Source organism: Tachypleus tridentatus, chromosome 3 (assembly GCF_004210375.1).
Source record: "Tachypleus tridentatus isolate NWPU-2018 chromosome 3, ASM421037v1, whole genome shotgun sequence".
In the NCBI taxonomy this organism is placed as follows: Eukaryota; Metazoa; Arthropoda; class Merostomata; order Xiphosura; family Limulidae; genus Tachypleus; species Tachypleus tridentatus.
In genome coordinates, this window is record NC_134827.1 from 69,239,566 (window position 1) to 69,265,124 (window position 25,559).

General features: G+C 34.6%; 1 protein-coding gene across 2 annotated transcripts in view; it reads right to left on the reverse strand.

The window, feature by feature from the left end:
* Positions 1-4,830: 4,830 nt before the first annotated feature.
* LOC143247085 (outer dynein arm-docking complex subunit 4-like) overlaps positions 4,831-25,559 on the reverse strand; it is a 28,905-nt gene continuing 8,176 nt past the window's right edge. The window contains exons 2-11 of one of the 2 annotated variants that reach the window (XM_076494517.1): positions 23,951-24,082; positions 22,823-22,976; positions 21,635-21,681; positions 19,842-19,986; positions 18,931-19,233; positions 15,692-15,899; positions 14,477-14,563; positions 13,507-13,703; positions 11,827-11,970; positions 4,831-4,965 (exon numbers count right to left, since the gene is read on the reverse strand). In XM_076494517.1, coding sequence (XP_076350632.1) covers positions 4,859-4,965; positions 11,827-11,970; positions 13,507-13,703; positions 14,477-14,563; positions 15,692-15,899; positions 18,931-19,233; positions 19,842-19,986; positions 21,635-21,681; positions 22,823-22,976; positions 23,951-24,082 — 1,524 coding nt within the window. In that variant the 3' untranslated portion in view covers positions 4,831-4,858. Of the gene's footprint in view, positions 4,966-10,978; positions 11,242-11,826; positions 11,971-13,506; positions 13,704-14,476; positions 14,564-15,691; positions 15,900-18,930; positions 19,234-19,841; positions 19,987-21,634; positions 21,682-22,822; positions 22,977-23,950; positions 24,083-25,559 lie in introns of those variants that run through there. The other variant, XM_076494516.1, reaches the window with a different exon arrangement.

Consider the following 25,559-nt stretch of genomic DNA (forward strand, 5'->3'; position numbering starts at 1 on the left):
CTTTATACAGTCAAGAATATAAGTGACATGCAAAAAAAGAAAACTATATTGAAAGAAGTGCAAGTTTTAACATAAACGTATAACGGTAAGTCTGTTACAGTCTCAACTCTGAACAACTTCGAACTCAATAACAAACATTTCCTTCCGAATAACGGTACTGTAATGGGTATCAAAACGGATTTCAATTAAGTCATTATTTTTATGGGTCATATTTAAAGCCACATCTTACAACTAAGTCCTGTAAAGCCTCATACACGAAAACGTTACATAGAAGACACATTTTCAATTTGAAACACTTGAATAATTTATCTTATATACAAACTTCTTTAACAAAACAATCAAGTTTACCTTTAATTACTCTCCTACCCAAATTAGTTTTTCAGTTTCAAACCGTGGAAGAAATTTCGGTTTAAGATCTTTCGCTTCTCAAGGAAAATTTGGGGCCTGAAACACAACCCAGGATGGTCAGAAACGAGTTCTTTTTTAACCCGTGCGACGAAAAGGCTTAAGCCAAACGGGTGTGGAAGAAGGTTCTGGGTTTAATTTGGTTTGTATCGTGTGAGTGTTTTTGTTGAGCAGAGCCGTAAGACGTTGTAAGATCCCGACCAAAAGCCGCTGGTAAAGCCGTGGTGATCAAGTTGTAGAAGCACATGTGGTGGTGACGTCGGTCGATGAGGCGTGAAGCAGAGACATTCAAAATGTGTGATCGTGATGTTGTTCAGACAGATTTGAATAAGTTTGATTGTTTTAAAGAAGAAAAAGTTGTGAAGTGGACGTAGGTGTTTTCTTATAGCAAAGCCACAGCAGGCTATCTGATGAATCCACCGAGGGGAATCGACCCCCCTGATTTTAGAGTTGTAAATCCTTAGACATACCGCTGTACCAGCATGGGACTGTGTGAAGTGGAAAGAAAGTTATAATTACAGTGAATATGTTAGACTTGCACAGACTAATTGACCTCTTCCTCCATCCCTGACTTTCATTTTCAGTTACTACTGTGTTGTAACCAGTGTGCTGTTGCTTGAAGGCCAGAGTAACCCACAGTACTCCAGCCCTTTTCAGGGCAATCTCAATATATTGTCTTGAGTTGCCTTTTTTATTTTTTATTTCATTATTTCAAAATAATTTTATTAATATTATTTTTAATCTATTTATATAAAATATTTATAAACTATGAATATTATACTAGTTCTGAACGTCTAGTGTATGGTGGCCAACTTGATTACTATTTCTTAAATAGTACGTAGTACATGTACATAATAGTACATGTACGTAATACTCGGATTACGAGTCGAGTGATTTAACCACCTGGCCATGCTGGGCCCGTCCGTGGAGTTCTTAGTTGACTTGGTTTGTTGTTTTGCTAGCCTGTCGAGAAGCCTAATCGACAGACAGCCTTGAAAAGCAAGCAGGTGTTTCGTAGGAGTGCCCTTTTCAGTGAGAAAGGAATATAATTATTCAAGAGCCTTAAATAATTTGATGAAAGAAGTGACCGGAGAAAACCTGTTTTCAAGGATCAGCCGCAGAATAATGTACTTGATTAGTGCACGAGATGTTGAGGCTTATAGAGAAATGAAATTGCATGCATATAATTTTAGGAGCTTTGTGTGCTAAGTTGTGACGTTATATAATTTTGAGGTGATATGTTAGTTTGCCGTGTAGCTGCTGTGGTAGTAACTGGAAGGATTTAGTCGAGCTATTAAATGTGCTGTTTTATTCTAATATTTCTCTGCAAGTTTGTGAATTCTGTCTTTAATTAATGGTACATTAGTAAGCTTGCTGACGTATTCATGGAGGGTGGAAGGTGACAGTCTGAATGTTATTTCAGTAGATGTTTGTTGTTGCTGGCGTATTTTGTATATTTTGTCAGGAATATTGTAAGTGACAGGGCATCCGTATTCGTATAATACGTATAATTATATTATAATTAATAATACGTATAATTCGTCTAATAAATGCTTCATAAATTGTTAAGATAGAACTGCTGTTACTGTTGTTGTTTGAAATTAAGTACAAAGCTTCACAGTAGGCTATCTGTGCTCTGCCCATTACAGGTATCGAAACCCGGTTTTTAGCGTTGTAAGTTCTTAATGTCACTGTGTCACTAAGAAGGGAAATGCTGTTGCAACCTTTATTAATGTCTCCAATTACTCGTAGATATGTTAACCGTTCACTGGTGTTTCTTAGAGTGTTGTTGAAAAGTGTGTTCCAAGTACTTTTAAAGTTTTAACTGAACTTTCATGACGTCACTGTCGTTTCTAAGGACGGAATTTTACATAATGAATTATATAAACCAGCAGAATACTACAGTCTCGTGATGACGATAAACCCACTTGAAGCAAAAATGTATCCTCAAGACAGCTGGTATGGGTATTAAAACTTTAATTAAAATAAAGTATAGAACAATGTTTCGTCCTTCTTATGCCATCTTCAAGTTAACAGTAACTTCACCTTAAAAACTGTCACCCCTCTCACACTAAAAGGAACATTATGAAGAGCAAGCTCTTAGAATGACAAAAATCTGTCCCTTTGAAACAGACTACAGAAAACACATCGAGGATCTAAACCATATTCACCTTCTACAACTGAATGATCGCCTTAAATAAATATTTCCTGAAGATTTTGTTGTTTCCCTCGGAAAAATCTGAAAGATATCATTGTTCATGGAAAAGTTAATTACAATTCAACAAAGAATGGTTGTCATCCGTGTAATAAATCTCGTTGTCAAACCTGTAAATTCATATAAAACACTAACTTTTTATGACAAGCACAAGAAGCAAAACTTGAGAAATATTTTTCTGACAGAGAAAAAAACCAATGATAGGAGACCACCGATTCCAGGATCTAGATTGATTCCACAAGGTTGAACAGTATCTATATTAGTAATGAAATGAAACTTATTTAACCTCTTTATCAGTTTTAGTTTTAAAGTCGGTTTTAATGCCGTTTAGAGCAACGTTAATAGTACAACTTTATTGAACGTGTTGAGAAACTGCGAGATTTTTTCCGGGTTAATCGAAGTATTGTGGCTGTTAAAATATTATCTAAGAAACATATACTGGTGATTTAATTTATTATGCTGTTGAGATAAATGGTATTCTATCTTACACAAGTGAGTTTTTATCCACGTATTATGAACTCTCAATGTTTGCATCTTACTGACCTTTTTAATATCTATTATTTAATTACAATAAATGTACATGCTTGTCACCAGAAACTGATTAGCTTAGCATTTATTTACTACTTAGTTACCATGTGTCATCTTTATTTTACTTTTATAACATTTAAGTATAGTTTTTCTTCACCTCTTCTAAAGCAAACCATCTCTAACAGCGTTTTACATAACAATTTTGTTTCCGGCCGTGTTGCCTCGGAAATGAGACACACGTACAACAATGCATTGAGAACTGAACAAAACACTTCCGGAAAGCTCATGTAACCTTCACGATGCCACTTTTGTATATTACTCATTCAGTTCAATTACACAGGGTGAAGAGAAACAATTTATGAACATCCCAAGATGTCTAAAAACCCTTGTCAAATCAGTATGGATACAGACTCAGTTACACCAACTTTCCCAGTTTGCACTTCAAGAAGAAAGGTCCATCTTTCTAAAGCACTGGGGTTGTAGGGTTTGTATCGTTTTACTTTATTAATTTTACTGTCTCTTCTCTGCAGTCTCAGTATTTGTTGATACTTCTTGGTAGACCTCGCCAGTAATTCTTTCTGAGCTAAAATAAACGGATGTCTTGGTGATTCTACTCTTGAACACCCAACATAGAATTTACAATGTTAAAAGCAAGGGTTTTTTAGATATAATCTTGCCACTTTAAGGGGCTGATATTATGCTATGGTTTCCATTCTTCTTGGCAAAGGCGTGTCATAATAGAATAGTAGAAAAATTTTCAAAACAATGTTAAAAAACTTAAAACAAAATAATTTAGGAATAAAAATTGGTACAAGGATGTTTAGTTATTTTTTATAGGCGTAGCCGAGGGTAGGTGGCGCCTGGTAACATGGCACTAAGCATGACACATCCATTTGTTTTGTTTGGTTTTGAATTTCGCACAAAGCTACTCGAGGGCTATCTGTCCTAGCCGTCCCTAATTTACTAGTGTAAGACTAGACGGAAGGCAGCTAGTCATCACCACCCACCGCCAACTCTTGGGCTACTCTTTTACCAACGAATAGTGGGATTGACCGTCACATTATAACGCCCCCACGGCTGAAAGGGTGAGCATGTTTGGCGCGACGGGAATACCAACCCGCGACCCTCAGATTACGAGTCGCACGCCTTAACACGCTTGGCCATGCCGGGCCAACCCATTTGTACACTGTACCATCTAACAAGTTTGGTTGGGATTGGTCCAAAGTTTGCGACAGAGAAACAGCTGGCATCTTTCACAAAAACAAACCATACAAAAGTCTCATGTATGGCCTACCCTCCTTTGTGAAATGGGCATTTCGGCTCCAAATATCTTTCAGAATACATAAAACATATCATTATTAATAAAATTGGCTTTGCTGTCGTTTTTATTTTCCCCAGAGTTCTTTAAACTCTCATTTCAGCGAGTTTAGTCGATTTCAACATATGTTTAGTAAAAACCAACTAAGATAGTTGTGTGATACAGAGATACCAGCAGAAAATGTTTATTTACATTTCACAGACTTTCTCCTACAGCGTATCTTAGCAACATTGTACTATATTTTGTTCGGTAGTTTAAAGAAGATTGTAATAATCCAAATTTCTTCATACTTAGGAGCCGAACTCGTTTCCATTGCAATTAGGAAGTTTTTCGGATCCTACGAGTGAAGATCGGTCTACTTCCAGTTGTTTTTGTGGTTCCTACATTTGACATCACTTGTCTACCTGTTTGTTTATTTTAGATAAAAGGCACATTGATTTATTTGTAAAATCCATCGGAGGAAGTGGAACCTCGAATTTTAACGCTCTAAGTCCGAAAACTACAGAAAGAAAGGATTTATATGACAGTGTCTCCTCATTTATCGGGTTTCTTTTACCAAGTTTTTTTAGCAATTAAAAATGACTAAATGTTTCACAGTAAAGAAAGAAAACATACAATGGTATTTGTAAAGATATTTAGATGCAATTGTTAAAGTTTTATACAATGCAAACAGAGTAAAATATGATATTGATGACAATTTGGATCTGAATAAACAGATGATTTACTATTCACAAAACACATGGATAATACTTTGTATACCAATAGCATTTTCTTTGAACATAACTTGTACATGTAATAATACTTTCAGCACACAATGATAAGACTGTTTTTTCCAGGTAATGCCAGTTTAAGTCCAATAAAACATGTAGTTACAGTATTCCAAAGTAACAAACATGAAAGACTCAGCACCAAAAGAAATTACATCATAACTCATAACTAAGAATATTCTACTATGACGTTACACCTGAAGTTGTCTGGTATAAAAGACTCAATACTAAACTCATAACTAAGAAAATTCTGCTATGACATTACACCTGAAGTTGTCTGGTATAAAAGACTCAATACTAAACTCATAACTAAGAATATTCTGCTATGACATTACAACTGAAGATGTCTGGTATAAAAGACTCAATACTAAACTCATAACTAAGAATATTCTGCTATGACATTACAACTGAAGATGTCTGGTATAAAAGACTCAATACTAAACTCATAACTAAGAATATTCTGCTATGACGTTACACCTGAAGTTGTCTGGTATAAAAGACTCAATACTAAACTCATAACTAAGAAAATTCTGCTATGACATTACAACTGAAGATGTCTGGTATAAAAGACTCAATACTAAACTCATAACTAAGAATATTCTGCTATGACGTTACAACTAAGATTGAGACTCTATTTAACTACAAGCTGAAATCAGTTATAAATAAAGTATTCATACCAAACTATTCAGATGTTAAAGAGCTACACACAAACTTTAAAGTACTAATTCTGAGCGCTTTAGTACAGTGTACATTTGCATTACATCGTTACCATGATGTAATAAATATTATATATCAGATCAGTGTTTGAAACAAAGAGAAAAGTGATATCGTAAGTATATTAGTGGTGGTTCGTATTGTAATGGATCAACTTAAATATACTGAAGCTGATATTTCTTTTGTGTAAATGTTTTGAAAACCACACGTGCTTAATTGATACCATGACATTTTATGTCAACAGAATTTGTTTAGTTTTAATGTTCAGTCATTTATTGTTTTAATCATAATTATTTGTTTTACACACAGCTTGAATTCTAACGTATTTAAAAATTTCCTTCACATACCTCTTGAAAATAATGACAAAAGATAACCGTCCTTTTAGGATGAGATACACGTAATATGCGTGAAGAGTGGATACCCTGCTTATTGAGTATGAACTTCAAAACAACTTATTTAGTATTAGGGGACATTGACATAGCTATATTATAACACTGCAGGCATATTGTTATGTTTGTTTTGAAAACTAACATTTGTTAAGATACATTTTGTACAATTCTTCTCCAGTAAGGAGCCAATACAATGAACCTGTCCTATATTTGTTTGGTTATTGATTAAAGTAAGAGATAAGACTTATAATTAATGTTATTTTACAATAATTAAAATATAATAATGTGACCAAGTGACTTTTATATATATATACATATATTATCTCCACTACAAAGAGTCATATTCGAGATGGAAAGGAGCTCTCTTTCAGCTACAAAACTTGAGTCAAGTCTGATATAATTTTATTTATAAGCATATGTTTAATGCAAAAAATCAATAACAAAATCCTCACTAAAGTAGCTCCAAAGACAATGAACACACAAGAAAAAATAAATTATTTCATAAATTTAATTACAATTGTACTTTATAGTCACATGGATTGGAGTTGAGAAGGTTCAGGAAAAGAAAATGGCGATGGCCATTTGATGTGAATCTGGTGATCTGATTTACATCGAATAATTATACAAAATATACACTTGAATCGTTTGACTTATGAATTCAATATATGGCTCTATTGCCACAAGGCACAAAAATAAAGTTGCAACAGATGCACAGATATCCATGGAGGAAAGGATAAAAATATATCAGAAGTTAAGAGTCTGACTAAGCAAGCAAAATATTCCTTTGCATCTCTACATATAAACTTAGTATAAAATTATATATATTGATGTGGAAATTTGTGCAAGTCCCAAGTGATGTTTTATAGTCCCAGGTGAAGGGACTGGACCAATATTTTGTTACACTTTAAAGTCAAAACCATTTTTAAAGAAAGATATTCACCATCATGTGAAAAAGTTACGATTGGAAAAATATTGCAATACCATAGATATTTTTCAAACATACTGGATTGACTTGAACAATTTATGTGAACAAAAACTATTCATGGATAATAGACAAAAAAGATGAATTTTCTAAAGCATAGTGTATAACCTGTATGATTTGATGGCTGTATGTTTTGAATTTCGCACAAAAATATACGAGGGCTATCTGCGCTATCTGTCCCTAATTTAGTAGTATAAGACTAGAGGGAAGGCAGCTAGTCATCACCACCTACAATCAACGTTTGGGCTACTCTTTATCAACGACCAGTGAGATTGACTGTCACATTATAACACTCCTACGGCTGAAAGGGCGAGCATGTTTGGTGTGACGGGATTTCAAACCCTCGACCCTCGGATTACGAGTCGAGTGACTTTACCACCTGACCATGACAGCTGTGTGTATTATATACTTTTTAGTGTATAACATTATTATACAGTTTTGAATATTTAAATTATTAAAACAATGCACACGTTTCAAACTAACTTTTTATGCAAATTCATGTTTAAATCATTTCTAAAAAATTGATAGTTTTAATTCTTTATGCAATAACAACCTAAATTGTTTTTGGAACTTTTGTTTTGAACTTTATAAGAAAAATCTAAGGAAAAACTAATCATAATTTATAGGATTTTCATAACATTATTATAATTTTGTCACTACCTTTACTAAATGGTATTAATCGAATGTTTAAATGTTGCAAGCAGTGATCTTGAAACATCTTTTATTAAATTGTATTTACAAATGTTCACGTGTAGTATTTTTTTATATGTAGATATTGTTATTTTATAATTTACACAAGCGAAGATTGTGAAATGTGTGTTTTTACTCCGGTACTGTATAGAAAATACAGTAAATAATATATAGAAAATAGTACAAAATACTTTTACACGTTAATAGCGCCAACTGTGAGGATTACTGGTATTTTGAGCAGTTTTTTCAGAGACTTCATTGTACCATGTTTATAACTAAATATACTTTTGATTTTGGATTTTTTTTTTAAATCATGTTCAGCGGGTTGATTCTTACCAATATCCAAAATCTTAACTGGCTAAGCTTTATTTTTTACAGACTGTAAAGAAGTTTGTTTGTTTTGAATTTCGCGCAAAGCTACTCAAGGGCTATCTGCGCTAGCCGTCCCTAATTTAGCAGTGGGAAGGCAGCTAGTGATCACCACCCACCACCAACTCTTGGGCTACTCTTTTTACTGACGAATAGTGGGATTAACCGTCACATTTTAATGCCCGCACGGCTGAAAGAGCAAGCATCTTTGGTGTGACCGGGATTCGAACCCGCAACCCTCAGATTACGATTGTTTTTGTTTGTTTGTTTTTGGAATTTCGCACAAAGCTACCCGAGGGCTATCTGTGCTAGCCGTCCCTAATTTAGCAGTGTAAGACTAGAGGGAAGGCAGCTAGTCATCACCACCCACCGCCAACTCTTGGGCTACTCTTTTACCAACGAAAAGTGGGATTGATCGTCACATTATAACGCCCCCACGGCTGGGAGGGCGAGCATGTTTAGCGCGACGCGGGCGCGAACCCGCGACCCTCAGATTACGAGTCGCGCGCCTTGACTTGAATACACGAAACCTCTTTTAGCCTATTATAAATCTCAGATTTGGCTTCATTGGCTCGCGGCCTGTGTGTTTAAAATACAAGTCGTATTTCGAAATGTTACATGTCACATGGAACACTTGGATATCCAGTGTAATTTATCCCAGGTGGACAATAACAATGTGTTTGCTCTTTACTTTGAAATTATCAACTTTGTTAGTTAATTTTATTGTTGTTGTTTCCATGTAATTTTAGGGAAGATTTACTTAGTAAGTTTGATAACGTTAATGGACTACAACTGTCTGTTAAATGAAACGAGGCAGAGTTTCGGCTTCCATAACAAGGAAGACCTCATATACATGTACAGGTTTCTACTGATCTAATGTTGTTTCTGTTATATCGTTTTTTATGGAACTCTATTGATCTAATGTTGTTTCTGTTATATCGTTTTTTATGGAACTCTATTGATCTAAATGTTGTTTCTGTTACATCGTAATTTACAAAACTCTTCTGATGTAAAAGTTGTTTCTCTTATATCGCACATAATATTCAACAATGATGTCATGTAGCTATTTTTTGAGGAAGGTTGGTTATATTTGAGAAACAAAGCATTTTTCAGTGATGTCGAGAAAACCCACTTGTAGAGAAATATATATGCAAAAACGGCTCGTTTGGGTTGAGAAAATATTTTACACAGAAGAGCGAACAACGTTTCGACCTTCTTTGGTCATCGTCAGGTTCACGTTCAGGTGACGATGGCCAAAGAAGGTCGAAACGTTGTTCGCTCTTCTATGTAAAATATTTTCTCAACCCAAACGAGCCGTTTTTGCATATATACAAAGCATTTTTGTTATTAGTGGGGATTGATAACTTTGTTCGTAATTCAGCACAAGGCTAGACAATGGGCTATCTTTGTTCTTTCCCCTACGGTATCGAAATCAGGTTTCTAGCGTTCCAAGTCCGCAGATACATCACTGTGCCATTGATGGGGTGAAGCGGGTTGTTAAGAATAATCATTCAAACATTAATATATTTTTGTTTGTCTTTCATACTGTTAAATTTCTGACGTTAGTTGAATTATATTATTGGTTTCTAATACACACGAATATTTTGAGCATATTCAATCAAATATTTACACATAAATATATGATTATTAAAATAATGTGTGAAACGCTTTAGGAGCAGATGGGATTGAGGGTTAGGGCATCCAACCGTAGCCTGACAGCACGACACCACTGTATGTTGTAATAACTGTAACTGTCAACGTCTAGACATTTTGTGGAAACACTCCGTCTAAACTGTTGATTTACCTGTAAATACAATAATTTTGAAGTTGTTCGAACCCGTGAGAAGTTTCTGAGTGTGCACCGACCAGTAGCCACAGATGTACCAATATAAAAACAACCTCTGAGAATCAGTAAACTTGGTAACTATAGTTATGGACAAGCCTGTTCTAGCCCTGGCTAATTTGATGTTATATCTGATACCTAATTCTGCGTGAAGCAATGTGTGGTCTTCTGAATGGATGAAATGTTTGAAGTTTTGAAAATATCGTTTATTTTATGTGTACTTAAGATGCAAGGCTTGAATATTGAAACCGTAACATTTTATTAACTCACTTTATCTTATAAACAGGGTTTTCACTTTAACTTTTTTTGGTTTTAGATGAAACTGCAGTGAAAATATCCTCTAAGCATTATGTTGAAATCCCTTTATTTCAGTAATTTAAATTATTTCCATTAATTAAATATGCGTTACAAATGTTAAAATTTCTCGTTGGACTTTGATATGTAAAGACACTCCTGAAAACTTAAAAGTTATTTTAAAAGTCTCGAAAATTAAGACAGCTTTACAACATAAAAGGCGATTTCTGGTTTAAACTGTATTCAAATACGAATAGTAATAATTATAAATCTACATCTCTCAAGTAAAACGTATTTATGTTAATAGTTTGAAAATACATATAAGCGAGTTGGCTGTAAGATTAATCAGCGGTTTCTTTGTTTACATTTACTTTCAATGCCAGCCACACCAGGAGGATGTTATGTTTTTCACCACCAGTTTAAAGACCTTCTTCATATTTATATTTTCCACATCACACTAAAACTTCGCTGTGTTTATCTTTAATAAAACCTGCATTTACAAAACGGTGTTATGAAAAGTAACAGATCATCTCGTATCTTTAAGTGAAATACTTATAGAAGAACGTTGACCAAGGTGACAGAGTCACTCCTATCTTTTAGGCTTCTGGTAGGAAGACATTTGGACTCGCCATAATACTGTCTAAACTGGACTCTTTTTTACTGTGCTCCAGCGACACAGATGGCCTCTCTTCTTCTTCCCTCCGAACATAAGATGTAATTCTCGACGCTGTGTAGTTTCAAGTTTGTTTATATACTAACATTTAATTATGAAACACAAAAATCCGACATGAAAACAGAGAGAATGTCAATCTTGCTCATACTTATACAGTTACTTACTTTTCTATACACCAACATTAATTTATAAACAGTTATTTGCCTGTAATTCACCATTATACTATAAGCACCCACTTACCAAAATATATTAGTTACTACAACATCTATACTTACGTTGTATTAATAAAGCACGTTTAAACAATCTGCTGCTACAACACATTAACCCTATTTATAAATCTGTTTTTTTTAATTAAATATAATTTTTACGAGGTATATTCAGAACTTGATTAGTTGTTATATCGTACTTTACAGAGTTATTTATTGTGAGGCCTGCTATTCAGAGACTTATAGACAAAATATACATATATTATTTGCTGTTGTTATATACTTTTTATTTCAAAATTCGTAATATGAGAAGAACAAATACAATAAACGCGATTGTTTTAAAATTAACTTTTGTAGGGACTGATGATCCATTTTCTATCTTATCGCCATCTGTTTAGTAAACAGTGGTAGTATACAGTGATACTGTACTTACCTTCCTTATTTTCTTTTATTTGCCTTACGATTCTGTTTCGTACTATCTTGATAGCTCTTTCAGCACTACTGTCTTTATGCTTTCGAGCAAATGTCAGAGCCATGTTGAAAATTTCTACCGCCCCCTGTAGGTTTCCTCCTAGAACTACGATAACGGAAAGAAAAGTTTTTAAAACGTTTATTAAGCACAAAGCTACACAATAGGCTATCTGTGCTGAACTCACCTTGGGTATTGAAACCTGATTTATAGCGTTATAAGCCCTCATACTTATCCGAGCTATCACAAGCATTTTAAAAGTAGTGGTTTTGTAACGCTTATTTTACACAAATAATAACGACCGCATGTGAATTTACAATGTACTAAGTCCTGACGTCTTAAATACCTCAGTATCACACAGCTGTGTTACTTTTATCTTGACGTGAAATAAAATAACGACTTTGGTATTTTCAAGCCCGATAATAGACCCTCAACGTTAAACCAATCCTAATTTAGACTTGAAAGACCGTAAGCATAGAGCGATTTTAACGACATATCGCGGCTTCAACCTTCTACCTTTCGATACGTAGCTCAACGTACTAACCACTAGGCTGATGTGCTATTAGCTAGATAGACTTAAAAACGTACCACAAAACTTTGTATTTTTGTTAAGCGCAAAGCTAAACCATGAACCATATGTGTGTGCTCAAGATGGATATTAAAACCTGTATTTTATCAGCGCAATCTTTCAGGCTTATCGCTAAGCCATAAAGGTGAGGATGTGCATGACACAGAAGTTCAACATATCCCACATAAAGCAGACTTTGTAGGAAAACTACGAGTGTTGGTATTTCAGGTATCAGGATGGGGTCTACATGTACTCCTACAGATGCAATAAATGTGTATTCTTTTTGTAAGACATTGTAGTTATTACAGTTTTATTTTGGAATTTATTAATATTTAATAACCTACGACTAAGCCGTACCTGTTCGAAAATGAAAAAAAACAAACAACCTTTTCCAAAGTTAACAGAAATTTTGTAAGTAGTAAATAAATATATTAACTGTTTTATTTCTATCAGTACTATAAGGCATGTTGATATTTCTTAGCGTAATTCAAAATTATCCAAGATTTGTTTTCTCTACTCGTGAATAAAAATAACGGGGTAGCAAATTCGTGATGTACTTTTTCTCTCATCTGTCCTGTAGATGAAACTTTGGCCCAGCATGGCCAAGTGGTTAGGGTGCTCAGTTCGCAATCTGAGGGTCGCGGGTTCGAATCCCCGTGCCACCAAGTATGCTCGTCCTTTTAGTCGTGGAGGCGTTATAATGTGTGATCATTCCCACTGTTTGTTGGTAAAAGAGTAACCCAAGAGTTGGCGGTTGGTAGTGACGACTAGCTGCCTTCCGTCTATTAAGAACGGCTAGCGCAGATAGCCTGGTGTAGATTTGTGCGAAATTAAAAAACAACAACAAGAACTTTGTTTAAAGATACGATACACGCGTCACTTTTGGAGGTGTAAATTTTTTAACATCTTACAAATCTTGCTAAATGAAACATAGAACTAAACCAAAGTTTCTTATAAAAGACAAGTCACAATACATTAAATAAGACGTCAAAGGGTATTAACTCGAACGTGCATTATAAGTTACAGGGCGTTAAATAAGGCGTGAGTTAGGATATATCAGATTAAGTTGAAGTTACCTTCGGCTTGGGCTATCAATACGCTCGAGTTTAACTGCCACACGCTATCGTTCACTTCTGATGCACACTCTAGTGACCTTTGGCCGTATTCTTTCGCCGTTTTCTCATTGTTTAACTCCAGATAACATCGACCTATCTCGTGGTGCAGCCACGCCTTCTCAACGGCGATAGAACATAAAGGAATCTTCTTCTCCCATCTACACAAACAGACATCATCAAAATTATATTAATATTCCAATTACTTTAAACTCCCTTCAAAGAGACACCACAGTGCCAGCAATCTGATCTGACGAGAATTCCAGAATTATGTAATTCCAGTAAACACCTTGTCGATGACGAATCTAGATAAAAGCGACACAGAAACTGGCCTATCTTCCTGTCTTCCAAGTACAAGGAAAGCAATAACATCTTAAAGGGTTGTATCTGAAGAATTAATATTAACTCTACAAGTAAACAGCGACTTTATTACCCCTTAACAATGCAAAACGTACCATTCTGAAATATTTAAAGCAAAGAATCTATATCTATTTTCCTTCATCATCTGTTCATAGTAAAAATAAACTCCGTCAGATATTTATGTGTAACAGAGAAGCCCGAAAGAGAGCAGAATAAGCTGTTATAATATTATCTACGTCACATTCAGTAAAATTATTAAGAGAGGTTTAAGGGTTTGCTCTACTTTCTTTGATGAAATAGATAAGGGGCGTACTTCATCAGGAGTTTACCCTAGTTATTTCACTTAATCAATTAAAAGGTTTTTTACACATAAGAAATTATTTATCAAATCATAAATAATTTTACGTACTCATAATCACAATATTGCAATGGCAAGTTTCTATGTGACTGATTTAAAACTCGCAATAGTAAAGTAAACTCGAATGTCAGCTGCGAAAAAAAGTGCCTGGAATAGAAAATCTCCATGATAGTCACTAAGAAAAGACGTTAGTGATAGAGATTTTTTTTTACTCACATTTCGATGGCTTTATCAAACTGACTTCTTAGAGCGTAAGTTCTTCCAATGTTATCCAAAGCCCGAGAGCGGCATTCTTCTAAATCACTGAAAACAATGCACGAAGTCTATCAAACAAACAGTATATTATTATAGCGTAGCTACGCGTTCTATTTAAACCACTAAAAATAGTAAACTAGGTCAAAATAAACAAACAATATCGTTTTGTGGTAAAATAGTCATTTAACTAAATCACTGAAAACAATGCCCAAAGTCCATCAAACAAAACGCAATGCTTAAAATTTTTTGTGAATTTTCGCTTTCATCTTATAGAATTCCTTTGTTTCATATTTTTCATTAAGTTTCTTTAAAATAGCCGAAGTTTCTATTAGAGTGATTAAATAAAAAGAAGTATGGGTACCTCAGTGTTATACTAAAGTTATAAACAGGCCCGGCATGGCCAGGTGGGTTCAGGCGTTCTACTCGTAATCCGAGGGTCGCGGTTTCGAATCCCCATAGCACCAAAAATGCTCGCCCTTTCAGCCGTGGGGGCGTTATAATGTACGGTCAATGACATTATTCGTTGGTAAAAGAGTAGCCCAAGAGTTGGTTGTGGGTGGTGACGACTAACTGCTTCCCTCTAGTCTTACACTGCTAAATTAGGGACGGCTAGCATAGATAGTCCTCGTGTAGCTTTGCGCGAAATTAAAAAAAAACAAACAAAAAAACTTATAATATTAAAAAAATGGTTACTATATATATGTTTGGATTGCGTTAGTAACAACCAGTAACAACAAGCACAAAACAAGAAAAATAAAGGCTGTAGCCATTCTCACACTGGAAGTCCCAGAGTTTGATGTCCTATGCAGTCGCCTTATTCCTATCCTTATCGCCGGTAGATGTTCATTTGTGTTAATAACAACCAGGATGGTTACTATAGAGAAATATAACTTGTGTTAACAAAGGCCAGGATAGTTGCTATGGAGGTTAAACTGTGTTATTTATATGCAAAAACGGCTCGTTTGGGCTGAGAAAACACTTTACATAGAAGAGCGAACAACGTTTCGACCTTCTATGTAAAGTGTTTTCTCAGCCCAAACGAGCCGTTTTTGCATATAAATTTCTCAACAAGTGGGTTTCTCGTCATCACTGATTATTAAACTGTGTTAGTAAAGATTAGGTCGGTTGCTATGCAGATGTCTTGTTATTGTGTTAGGAAAGCCAGAGTATACTTACCGTTGCTCTCCCAATTCTAAGTCTTTATAATGAAACTTCAAGGCCGATCCGTAGTCACCTAGTTCCATGTGAGCACAACCTATGTCGCTGTAGATTGTAGCCAGGATCTCGGTTTTATTTGGAAGAAGTTCCTCTGAACATCGGTCAACGAATTTCTTTAGAGTATTGCATTTATTAAGGCTCTCTTTATAACGTCCATGAGATAAAGCTTCAGAGAAACAACAACCACGTTAAATGTCATGACCTCACATGAATATATACATTTTGTGGTTGGCCTAAAATTGTTTATCATAACAAATATTCAACACGTTCAACATTCAAATAGTAATTATATTTCCTAGTCAATCAGTGAATAGTTGACAGTGGAAAATGTAACAAAATTATTCCTAAAAGAAATTAACGTAAGCGTTAAAACGACCATTTATTCTCATTTTAACTATACGAAATACACTTTATACAGCCCCCTCCGCTAGTACAGCGGTAAGTCTACGGATTTACAATGCTTAAAATCAGGGGTTCGATTCCTCTTGGTGGCTCAGCAGATAGCTCGATGTGGCTTTGCTATAAGAAAACACACACGCATAATTTATACATTTCACTTGAAATATTTCGTAAATTTTAAAAACTTCGACAATCTTATGGCATTAAGAAACATTTAGTGATTAGTCTTATGTAATAAGATGTTTTAAAATAACCAGATGGAAAGTTCAAGTTGTTTTGTAATAACCTAAACAAAATTGTTAGGGTTAGACGTGTTAAGCCTGATTTTAAAATAGCATAAACAAAGACTTTAGGGTTAAAACTTTTAAACTCCGATTCTATAATAACATTCAAACAAAGAATCAGTGTAGTTTATCGTGTTTAACTTAGTTTTAAAATAACCTATAAGCGTAGAAACCTGTTGGCTTCTATAGCTCGGCTAAAATTTGAACTTTTTATATATATCCGTCCTCGGGTTTATTAAATAACTACCACCAAATAACATGTACCCCACAATACACATATATACACACACTTGCGACTGCAGTTCTACTAACATTCTATCGCTTCTTACGCCTAATAAATAACCCGAGAATAATCCTCTCATTACATATAACGCTGAAAGGGACAAGCATGTTTGGTGGGGTGTTTCGATCTCGCAACTTGCAGATTGCAAGTTGTGCGCCCTAACCACCAGGCCGTGAAATAACATTAACAAAGAGTTATTAGGGTTGAAAGCGTGAAGTCTGATTTCAAAATGATTTGAACAAAACATTACTAAGGTTAAACGTGTTAAGCCTAATTTTAAAGAAACTTCAACAACGTCTCAAGTCTGATTTCAAAATAACCTAATTAGAAAGTCACTAGAATTAAATGGGCCAAGCTATATTTTATAATAACTAAACAAAGAAACACCAGGACTGACAGTGTCAAGCCTGATGTTAAAATAACGAAGTTCTTCCTAAATGTAGATGCATATATTTCAAGGAAAGATTTTTCCTTTTAAAATCATCACACGTCATTCATGTCTTACAACGGTTAAAATTAAAATATAACAAACACATATTTGCGGGTATGGCTACTTGAAACTTATTTTATAAAAAAGAGAGTCGAAACTTCAACCAAATGCTAAAATTCCCACAATCCCTAGCATAAAGTGAACGTGCTCAGCGCATTAGCATCGTCGTCTGTTAGCAGAAAATCATCTGTTACTGCATTGTTGTTATACATGTGGATTCACATTCCTTCGAAATAAGACAAAGCAATTACAATTTTTTTCCCCTAGTATTTTAAGCCTAAAGTTACACGTCGCTGGACTGGTAAGCGTAATTTGTTATTATAAGTAGCGATATAGGCTGAATACCAGTAGTTTTGATCAGTGATGTCGAGAAACCCACTTGTTGAGAAATTTATATGCAAAAACGGCTCGTTTGGGTTGAGAAAATATAAAATTTAAAATATTTTCTCAACCCAAACGAGCCGTTTTTGCATATAAAGTAGTTTTGATCACTGATACTTTTAGCGCCACGCATAGTGTAACGGATTTACTGTTAACATTTATTTTAATATTTATGTTTGTTTCTGTTTAATATATATTTAGAAATGCAAGTAACGTATATTGTTAAATGTGTATTGCCTGTTCTCTAAATTTGTAGAATATTCTCGAGTGTAAGAATCAACAATGTACTAAGTAGGTATGTAATACCAGTGACTGACAGTATTGTTGCTAGTTGAATTTTCGAGAATATCGCCAAATGAATATAAAAGGTAGCTATCGCAACACGCGGGATACAGATTAATATTGTTTGTCTGCTACCATCTGTGTACTATAAACTTCTGAAGCTATAATTGTGATAAGCGCTTATTAATCGGAATGCTACAGATATTTGACCATGGACGTTTATAAATTTCGAACACTACAAACATAAGTGAATTAACTTGGACATTACTATTCATACGAGGACATTCGACATCTTCGTCGGAAAAAAAACCAAAACAAAAAACAACTCACGTATATTTGTTTGTTTGTTTTGAATTTCGCGCAAAGCTACACGAAGGCTATCTACGCTATCCGTTTCTAATTTAGCAGTGTAAGACAAGAGGGAAGGCAGCTAGTCATCACCATCCACCGCCAACCCTTGAGCTACTCTTTTACCAACGAATAGTGGGATTGAGCGAAACAATGTAACGCCCCACGACTGAAAGGGCGAGCATGTTTGGTGTGACGGGTATTCGAACCCACGACCGTCGGATTACGAGTCGAGTGTCTTATCTACCTGGCCATGCCGGGCCACTCACGTATGAAGAAGCTAACTAGCCAGCCGCCAAAAGAGGTGTACATATGAATCTACATAGAATTACTTCCCTTTCCGTGAACCGTCGATAAAAGCTTGAGTTCCAGGCTAGATAAAAGACTCAGTATCGTTTGTAAGTTTGGAAAACTGTTATATATAAATTATTATTTTTAATAACTATTTGTGTTAACCGTTAATAAAAACTGTATCGTTGTTTGTATATTAAAATGTATTATTGTTAAGAAAAAAAATGGGTGTTACGAGTAATCCCATTATTCGTTCTTAAAAGAGTAGCCCAAGAGTTGGCGGTGGATGGTGATGACTAGCTGCCTTCCCTCCAGTCTTACACTGCAAAATTAGGGATGGCTAACGCAGATAGCCCTCGTGTAGCTTTGCTCATGAAGCTTTGTGCGAAATTCAAACAAACGGTTCTGTATTTTGATACAACAGTTTAACATTACATACCATCGTCTGTCTCTTTCAACATTTTCATCACTTGGTTCGTTATTTGAATCCTATCTTGTTGATGTTTTTGTTGTTTCCGTTTTTCTTCAGTTATTTCACATCTTTCATTTTTGATCATGTGACCTCTTCCTTTAGCAGCAGAACATGCACGTGCACTTGTGCGAGTAAGCCGACGGTGGTGCTCTCTAGTGTACAACGGTTTCTGCTGATGCCAAAATTGTTGCCTCAACTCTAGAAATTCTAAAGCACTTCGAGCATGTTCCCGAATCTCCTTTGTTTCGGGTTGAGAAGTGCGAAACAGGGCTAGATAAAAGTGTACAATATGTGCATCATTACGTCTATTAAATTTGTACGTATATTAAATATTGTGTTTCATCATACATTTTAGTACTTCCAGCAATATGCTTTACACCATTATGTCTTACAAAACATTGGCAATTAATATTCCAACTTTTACTAGAATTTAAGAGCCAGTCTTATTGACGTTACTAACAAGAACTAAATGACAATAAAGAAGAGTACATAATAATGTTTAAACCACGGTATGTAGGCTACATACAGTGTCAATGACGTCCTTGTGCCCAGTAACTAAGCCCATTAGGTCTGTAAGGTACGACAGGTTGAGACGCTATTTATACTGGCAAACATTGTTTGATAAAATCTACTGTGGTGTAAACGATTAAATATAATTTTCCATCAATTATTATTTATGTCACAATACATTAAAATCAGAGTAACAATTATTTGACAATATGTTATTTATTTATTTTAATGTCATACAATATTCAGAAGAACTAGCAAACTAATAATATAGTTTTATCGAAAGTTAAATTTTAATACCACGTCAAATTTAACAATAAAAAATCCCCAAGTTTTACGACAGTTTTGAGGTAACGTGTCAATAATCTTACCTCTATTTCTCAAAAATTTCTGCAAAAATATTTTATCCACAGACAGTTCACCAATTATTTTTTTAGTATTTTTTTGTTTTCCAGTTGGTGGAAAGGAATTTAAACTGCTACTTTCGTTTGTTACCTCCTCAGCCGATTTTCCTCGCTGAAATTACAGACACTTAAAATGTTAAAAAAGTAAGAGTAAAGAAGAGGATAAATTATGTTTTGTAATCGAGATTTTATCTCTACGTTCGATTTTTATCAGAAAAGCTTTCATGCCCGTTACTGAGTTAATATTCAGGAAAACGGAAACTTAGTAAGAAATGCATTTTTATATTATATTTACAAACACACTAATAATACTTCGTTTTTCATTACAAAACAGAAGGAAATACGGCTTAATATTCAATATTACAGCAATTTTATACGTTTAATGGCTGTTGAGAAATGTCATCCTCATGAGTTCCTAAAAAAATATTGGTTTTGCAGCCAGCTGTTTGGAAAAAAAGAATTAGGGTCTCGGATCCTTCAACGACGATTGAGAACAGCTTCTTATCACGGGTTTCCCAGACTTGCGCAGTTTGCTTGTTTGTTTTTTTTGTTTTTTTTTCACCCACGTGATAGTTGCAAGAGCATAACAATGATTTTCAAAATGAAAAATCGCAAAGAACAACTTGAAATGTTCGAAGTGTCAAGAAACTTTGTGGAGAATGGAAATTCTGTCCCTCGATGAGGAACAGACATAAACATCGCATAAAAATGACCGCTGATACCACTGGCGAACAAAAAACACGCAACAGAAATTTAGAAAAATCATAGTTATTCTTGACTTGCAATTAATTATTTGAAACATTATTTGATGCTAGATGATGTAGAGAAAAGAACCACAGGGTAAGAGGAAAGCAACTGTGCGTGACCGTAGAAGAATAAATATTGTGTAAAGGAGGAACAACACAATAATCTTGCAGCAAGATGTCTCAGATCCAAGCTACACCATTGAATTCACGTTGACTATGGTCCCAATATATTTTTTACAAGCTTAATTTGTCTACATTATTACATTCTATGCTTAATATCTTCCTCACATACTCTATTCCCAGCTCAAAACGTAACAAGCTTACAACTTTCCAAGCTTACTACATCTATAGTATACTATATTCCAAACTTAGTCTATTCCCAATGCACTCTGTTTTTAGCTTATCCCATCCCTAATGTATTATATTATAAGATTTTTTTTCTAATGCACTATGTACCAAGATCGCTCCTTCGTACATTATAAGCTCACTCCATCCCTAATTTACTACATTTCAAGCTAAATGCATCCCTAGTGCACCATATTCCAAGTTAAACCCACCATAATGTACTATATTACAAACTCTCTTCATATCTAGTACACTATATTCCAAGCTTACGCCATCCTTAATACAGTAATTCCAAGTTCACTTCTATCATGAATTCGCTGCATGTTGTCTTCACCTCTAGACCTCTTGAAACGCGTCAATACTATTAAATAGAAAATCCTCTTTTGAAATTACACATTAATTTAAAACAAAGACCGACCTTTCTGAAATTAGTAATTATTTCGATATGAATAGGCTGGTTATATATTCCTTATTAATATATAAAGTACTCTTCAGGAAATTATGAATAATATTCAAATGACACTTCCTATTAATTTTTTACGAAAATTTATTGTTCAGTAGTCCGATAAGTATTTTAAAAAATTTGAAACTAGAAAAATTAGATTACTATATATATAATTTATAGGATAGTATGAGAACCTACAATGTTGGAGTTCCTAATTATCTCACCTTTAGTGCTGAGCCTCGTTTGGGTCCAAGCTTAGCTCCAGCGTTCTCTGTGAATTAGTGAAAATGATAAAATCAGATTTAGCTTTTGCTTAAATTGTTATAGTTATAACATTCTACAAAAACTCTACATGAAGGTTCTGTATATAAAATTTACAGAAAAGTTGGACAAAAGAAAACATTCACTTCATCAGTACCAGCCTTTGGGGAAACCAGATGATATTAGAACATAAAAAATGTTGTATCTTAAATCTAACATTAAGATAACATTAAAATAATATATAGTTACATCCCTAAATAAGCTAGCCTTTCACTACTGACAACAAAGGTTCTGAAGCTGTGGAAGGGGATGAAATTTTCTGTTGGGCAGCAGCGTTCAGTTAAACTAACATTTTTTAAGGCCCGGCATGGCCAAGCGTGTTAAGGCGTTCAACTCGTAATCCGAGGGTCGCGGGTTCGAATCCCGGTCGCACCAAACATGCTCGTCCTTTCAGCGGTGGAGGCGTTATAATGTGACAGTCAATCCCACTATTCTTTGGTAAAAGAGAAGCCCAAGAGTTGGCGGTGGGTGGTGATGACTAGCTGCCTTCCCACTGCTAAATTAGGGACGGCTAGCGCAGATAGCCCTCGAGTAGCTTTGCGCGAAATTCAAAGAACAAACAAGCAAACTAACAAATGTTTAAGTTTTAGTTATCTTTACTATCGGATAAACAACAAGAACGCTGCCCACTGGCACAATGGTATGTCTGCGGACTTACAACGTTGAGAATACAGGTAGCCCATATGTAGCTTTGTGCTTAACCTCAAACAACATTGACATGTGAAGTTGATCAAAAACTAGCGGCATGGTCCAAGCTTTCTGAAAAAAGCAAAACGTGATATAAGATTCCGTTTTTACAATATTAGAGTTGCTGTCTGACATGTTAAATCGTGTACTGATTTAAAAAAACAAATGTTTCTGGAGAATATATGACAAAATACTATCAATAAAAACTGCCCGCTTTTCAAACTTGACCTGGTAGTTTCCAACTTTTATCAGTAAGTTTTTAGTATGGATTTTCACTTTAAAATTCAGCCAGAAATACTTTACTTGGTGTCTTCCGAAACTCTATATTTTTTCCCCCAAATCTAAAAATTTGTTTTTATAGTTAACAGTTATTAAGATACATACCAGGGTATGCCAGTACTTACTTCCAACAGAATTGTCAATCGTCTTTTGAGCTTTCTGAATACCAAGCGTAAATCCGTCCATTTCAGGGCGTATCTTGTGTCCTCGATGAAAGAACACCAGTGCGTACTCAAATTTTCCCATGGAAAACAGAGCTTCTGCTTTCTGATAAAGTGCCTGCAGAAAATTAGTGAATGAAATAGTATTAACAATAACAATAATATAACTATGAAGAAAACCTGTAGAGGGCATTGATTGTTTTTTTAACCTTTTTTTTTCACTAATATAGAATTTTGTTGTTGCGATTTTCTGATTTTGAAAATATAATTTTTATTTTTCAATTTTGTTCTGATTTTTTGACTTCTCTTAATTTGTTTATTTCCAACAGTAGAAAGTTTTTGTGGTGGTAAAAGTCACGTGCCTTTTCATGACGTAAACAATACGATGCAAGAGGCCACACCAATATTGTAAGAATTGGGTTTCAATACTTGTATCACATTGGCATGCTTAATCGTTATCCATTCGATGTTTTACTTTTGTCTTAAACGGTCGTTTTTGATGAATTAGTAGTGTGCTACAGTTGATAAAGTAAGATCACCATTATATCCCAGGAAGCAAATTAGAGGAAATAAACAACATGAAGCATACAAACAGGCCTCTTAATCTAACAAACAGATAGGAATCAGATAGTATCACGTACGTCCGTGATAGCAGTGCATATTCATAAACACATATGCAAAGAAATTTGGTAAAACAGCTAGAAACGCAAGTTATCGTAGAGATAGATGCTAATGAACAATCTCAAAATGCAGATGAAGATGAGTAATTTAGCAAATATAGATAACAGCTGATAAAACAAGTAGCAATAAGAGATAGTGAAGATAGGTGGCAGCACAAACTAATAAACATGAGAGCCAAATCTTCATAAACGTAGGCGTAATTTACGTGGGAAAATGCCCCTAACTTTAAGTACAGGAGAATACCTTTTCATATTGTGACAATATTAAAACTTTTATTTCTCAATAATTTATCCTCATTCCCCAAATATATAAACTCCCCTATATATACACACACTACTGACACAACATGAATAACAAAATATCCTACAATTTTGTCTAAACAAGATAAAATTACATGAAGAAAGTTCTTACTCGAACGCACTCCTTGTCTTCAGCAAGAGCTGTTTCAGCGTCTCGAAGAGCAGCCTCGCTGTTTCCTAGTTCTAAGAAGCACTTGGAGCGTGCTATTAAACAATCTTTGTTGACAGGGTTAAGGTGTAAGGCCTAGTGTAAGAAACAACTTTGTCTCAATTTATATGTTCTGTAAATGCATTTTTATAACTTATATCTATATTAATATCTAAAAAGGAACAATGCTCAGAAATTTAGGTCGTTACCTAAAAAGAGAGTGACATTTCTGTTATGTTTATTGGAAAGTAAGTTTTGAATGAACTGGTGGATGTACTACACTAAACAACTGTTGGATATTGCGATGTTAATGTAGACAGTGGATGTTTGAATACGTCTTCAAAATAAATTAAAAAATCATGTTTAATTACTTTAATCATTTTACGACAACAGCATCAGTAAAAGTAACAAATTCTACTATCGATAAATCACTTACTCTTCATTAGGAGGTTATTATTACAGTAATATATTCGACAGATAATTCTTGTGTAATAATTTAATAAGATAATAGGTCGGGACTCCAATGTTTTAAATTGCACAACAATCCATGTATAAGATTAGTTAACACAAAACAAAACTAAAAAAATCACTATTTGGTGGAACAGGATATAAATAAAAGATCTGATTATATCAGTCGAAATCGTTCTGAAACAAAGCTGACGATAATATTATAAACGATGCCATTCGAACGACAGTGGCAAAATTATTTATTTGTAACGTCAGATAACCAAAAAGTTTGTTTTTGAATTTCGCACAAAGCTACTCGAGGGCTGTCTGTGCTAGCCGTCCCTAATTTAGAAGTGAAAGACTAGAGGGAAGGCAGCTAGTCATCACCACCCACCGCCAACTTTTGGGCTACTCTTTTACCAACGAATAGTGGGATTGACCGTAACATTATAACGCCCCCACGGCTGAAAGGGTGAACATGATTGGCGCAACGGGGATGCGAACCCGCGCCCCTCGAATTACAACTCGCACGCCTTAACGCGCTTGGCTATGCCGGGCCAACCAAAAAGTAACCAACTGCGAATAATTAAAAATAATAAAGATATTGTAATTTTTAAACCAGATAAAGGAGGACAGTTACAATTATAAGGATAACATTACAAACCTTTTAAATTATGTTTCGTATATTAATATCTAAAAAGACCCCACGAATGCAGTACAAAGTAAAGTAAAATTGGCTGTAAAAACCTGTAGTACCATAACAACGAATAAACAAAGTCCCACTTTATTTCACATTTGTTTCTATGCCCTCTTGAAATTTTATAAACTTTGGATACCCTTTCAACCAGTGGTTGATAAGAGAGGGTCGTCAACATAATTAGTTTCTAAGTTGATTGTTAAAAATGTTCTTTTTAAACAAATTTTCACACGTTAAGAATTTGTATGGATTTATTAATATAGAAGAAAATTATGTTAGTTTCACTTGATGTAATATTGTTGTTTACAAATATACCAGTAGAAAAAGTATTATGTTGTTTTAAACGTATGTTACTACCCAATAAATGTTTTTCACGCGAAAAATGTACGATATTATAAATATAACAGAACTATGTGTAACTTAAAGTTG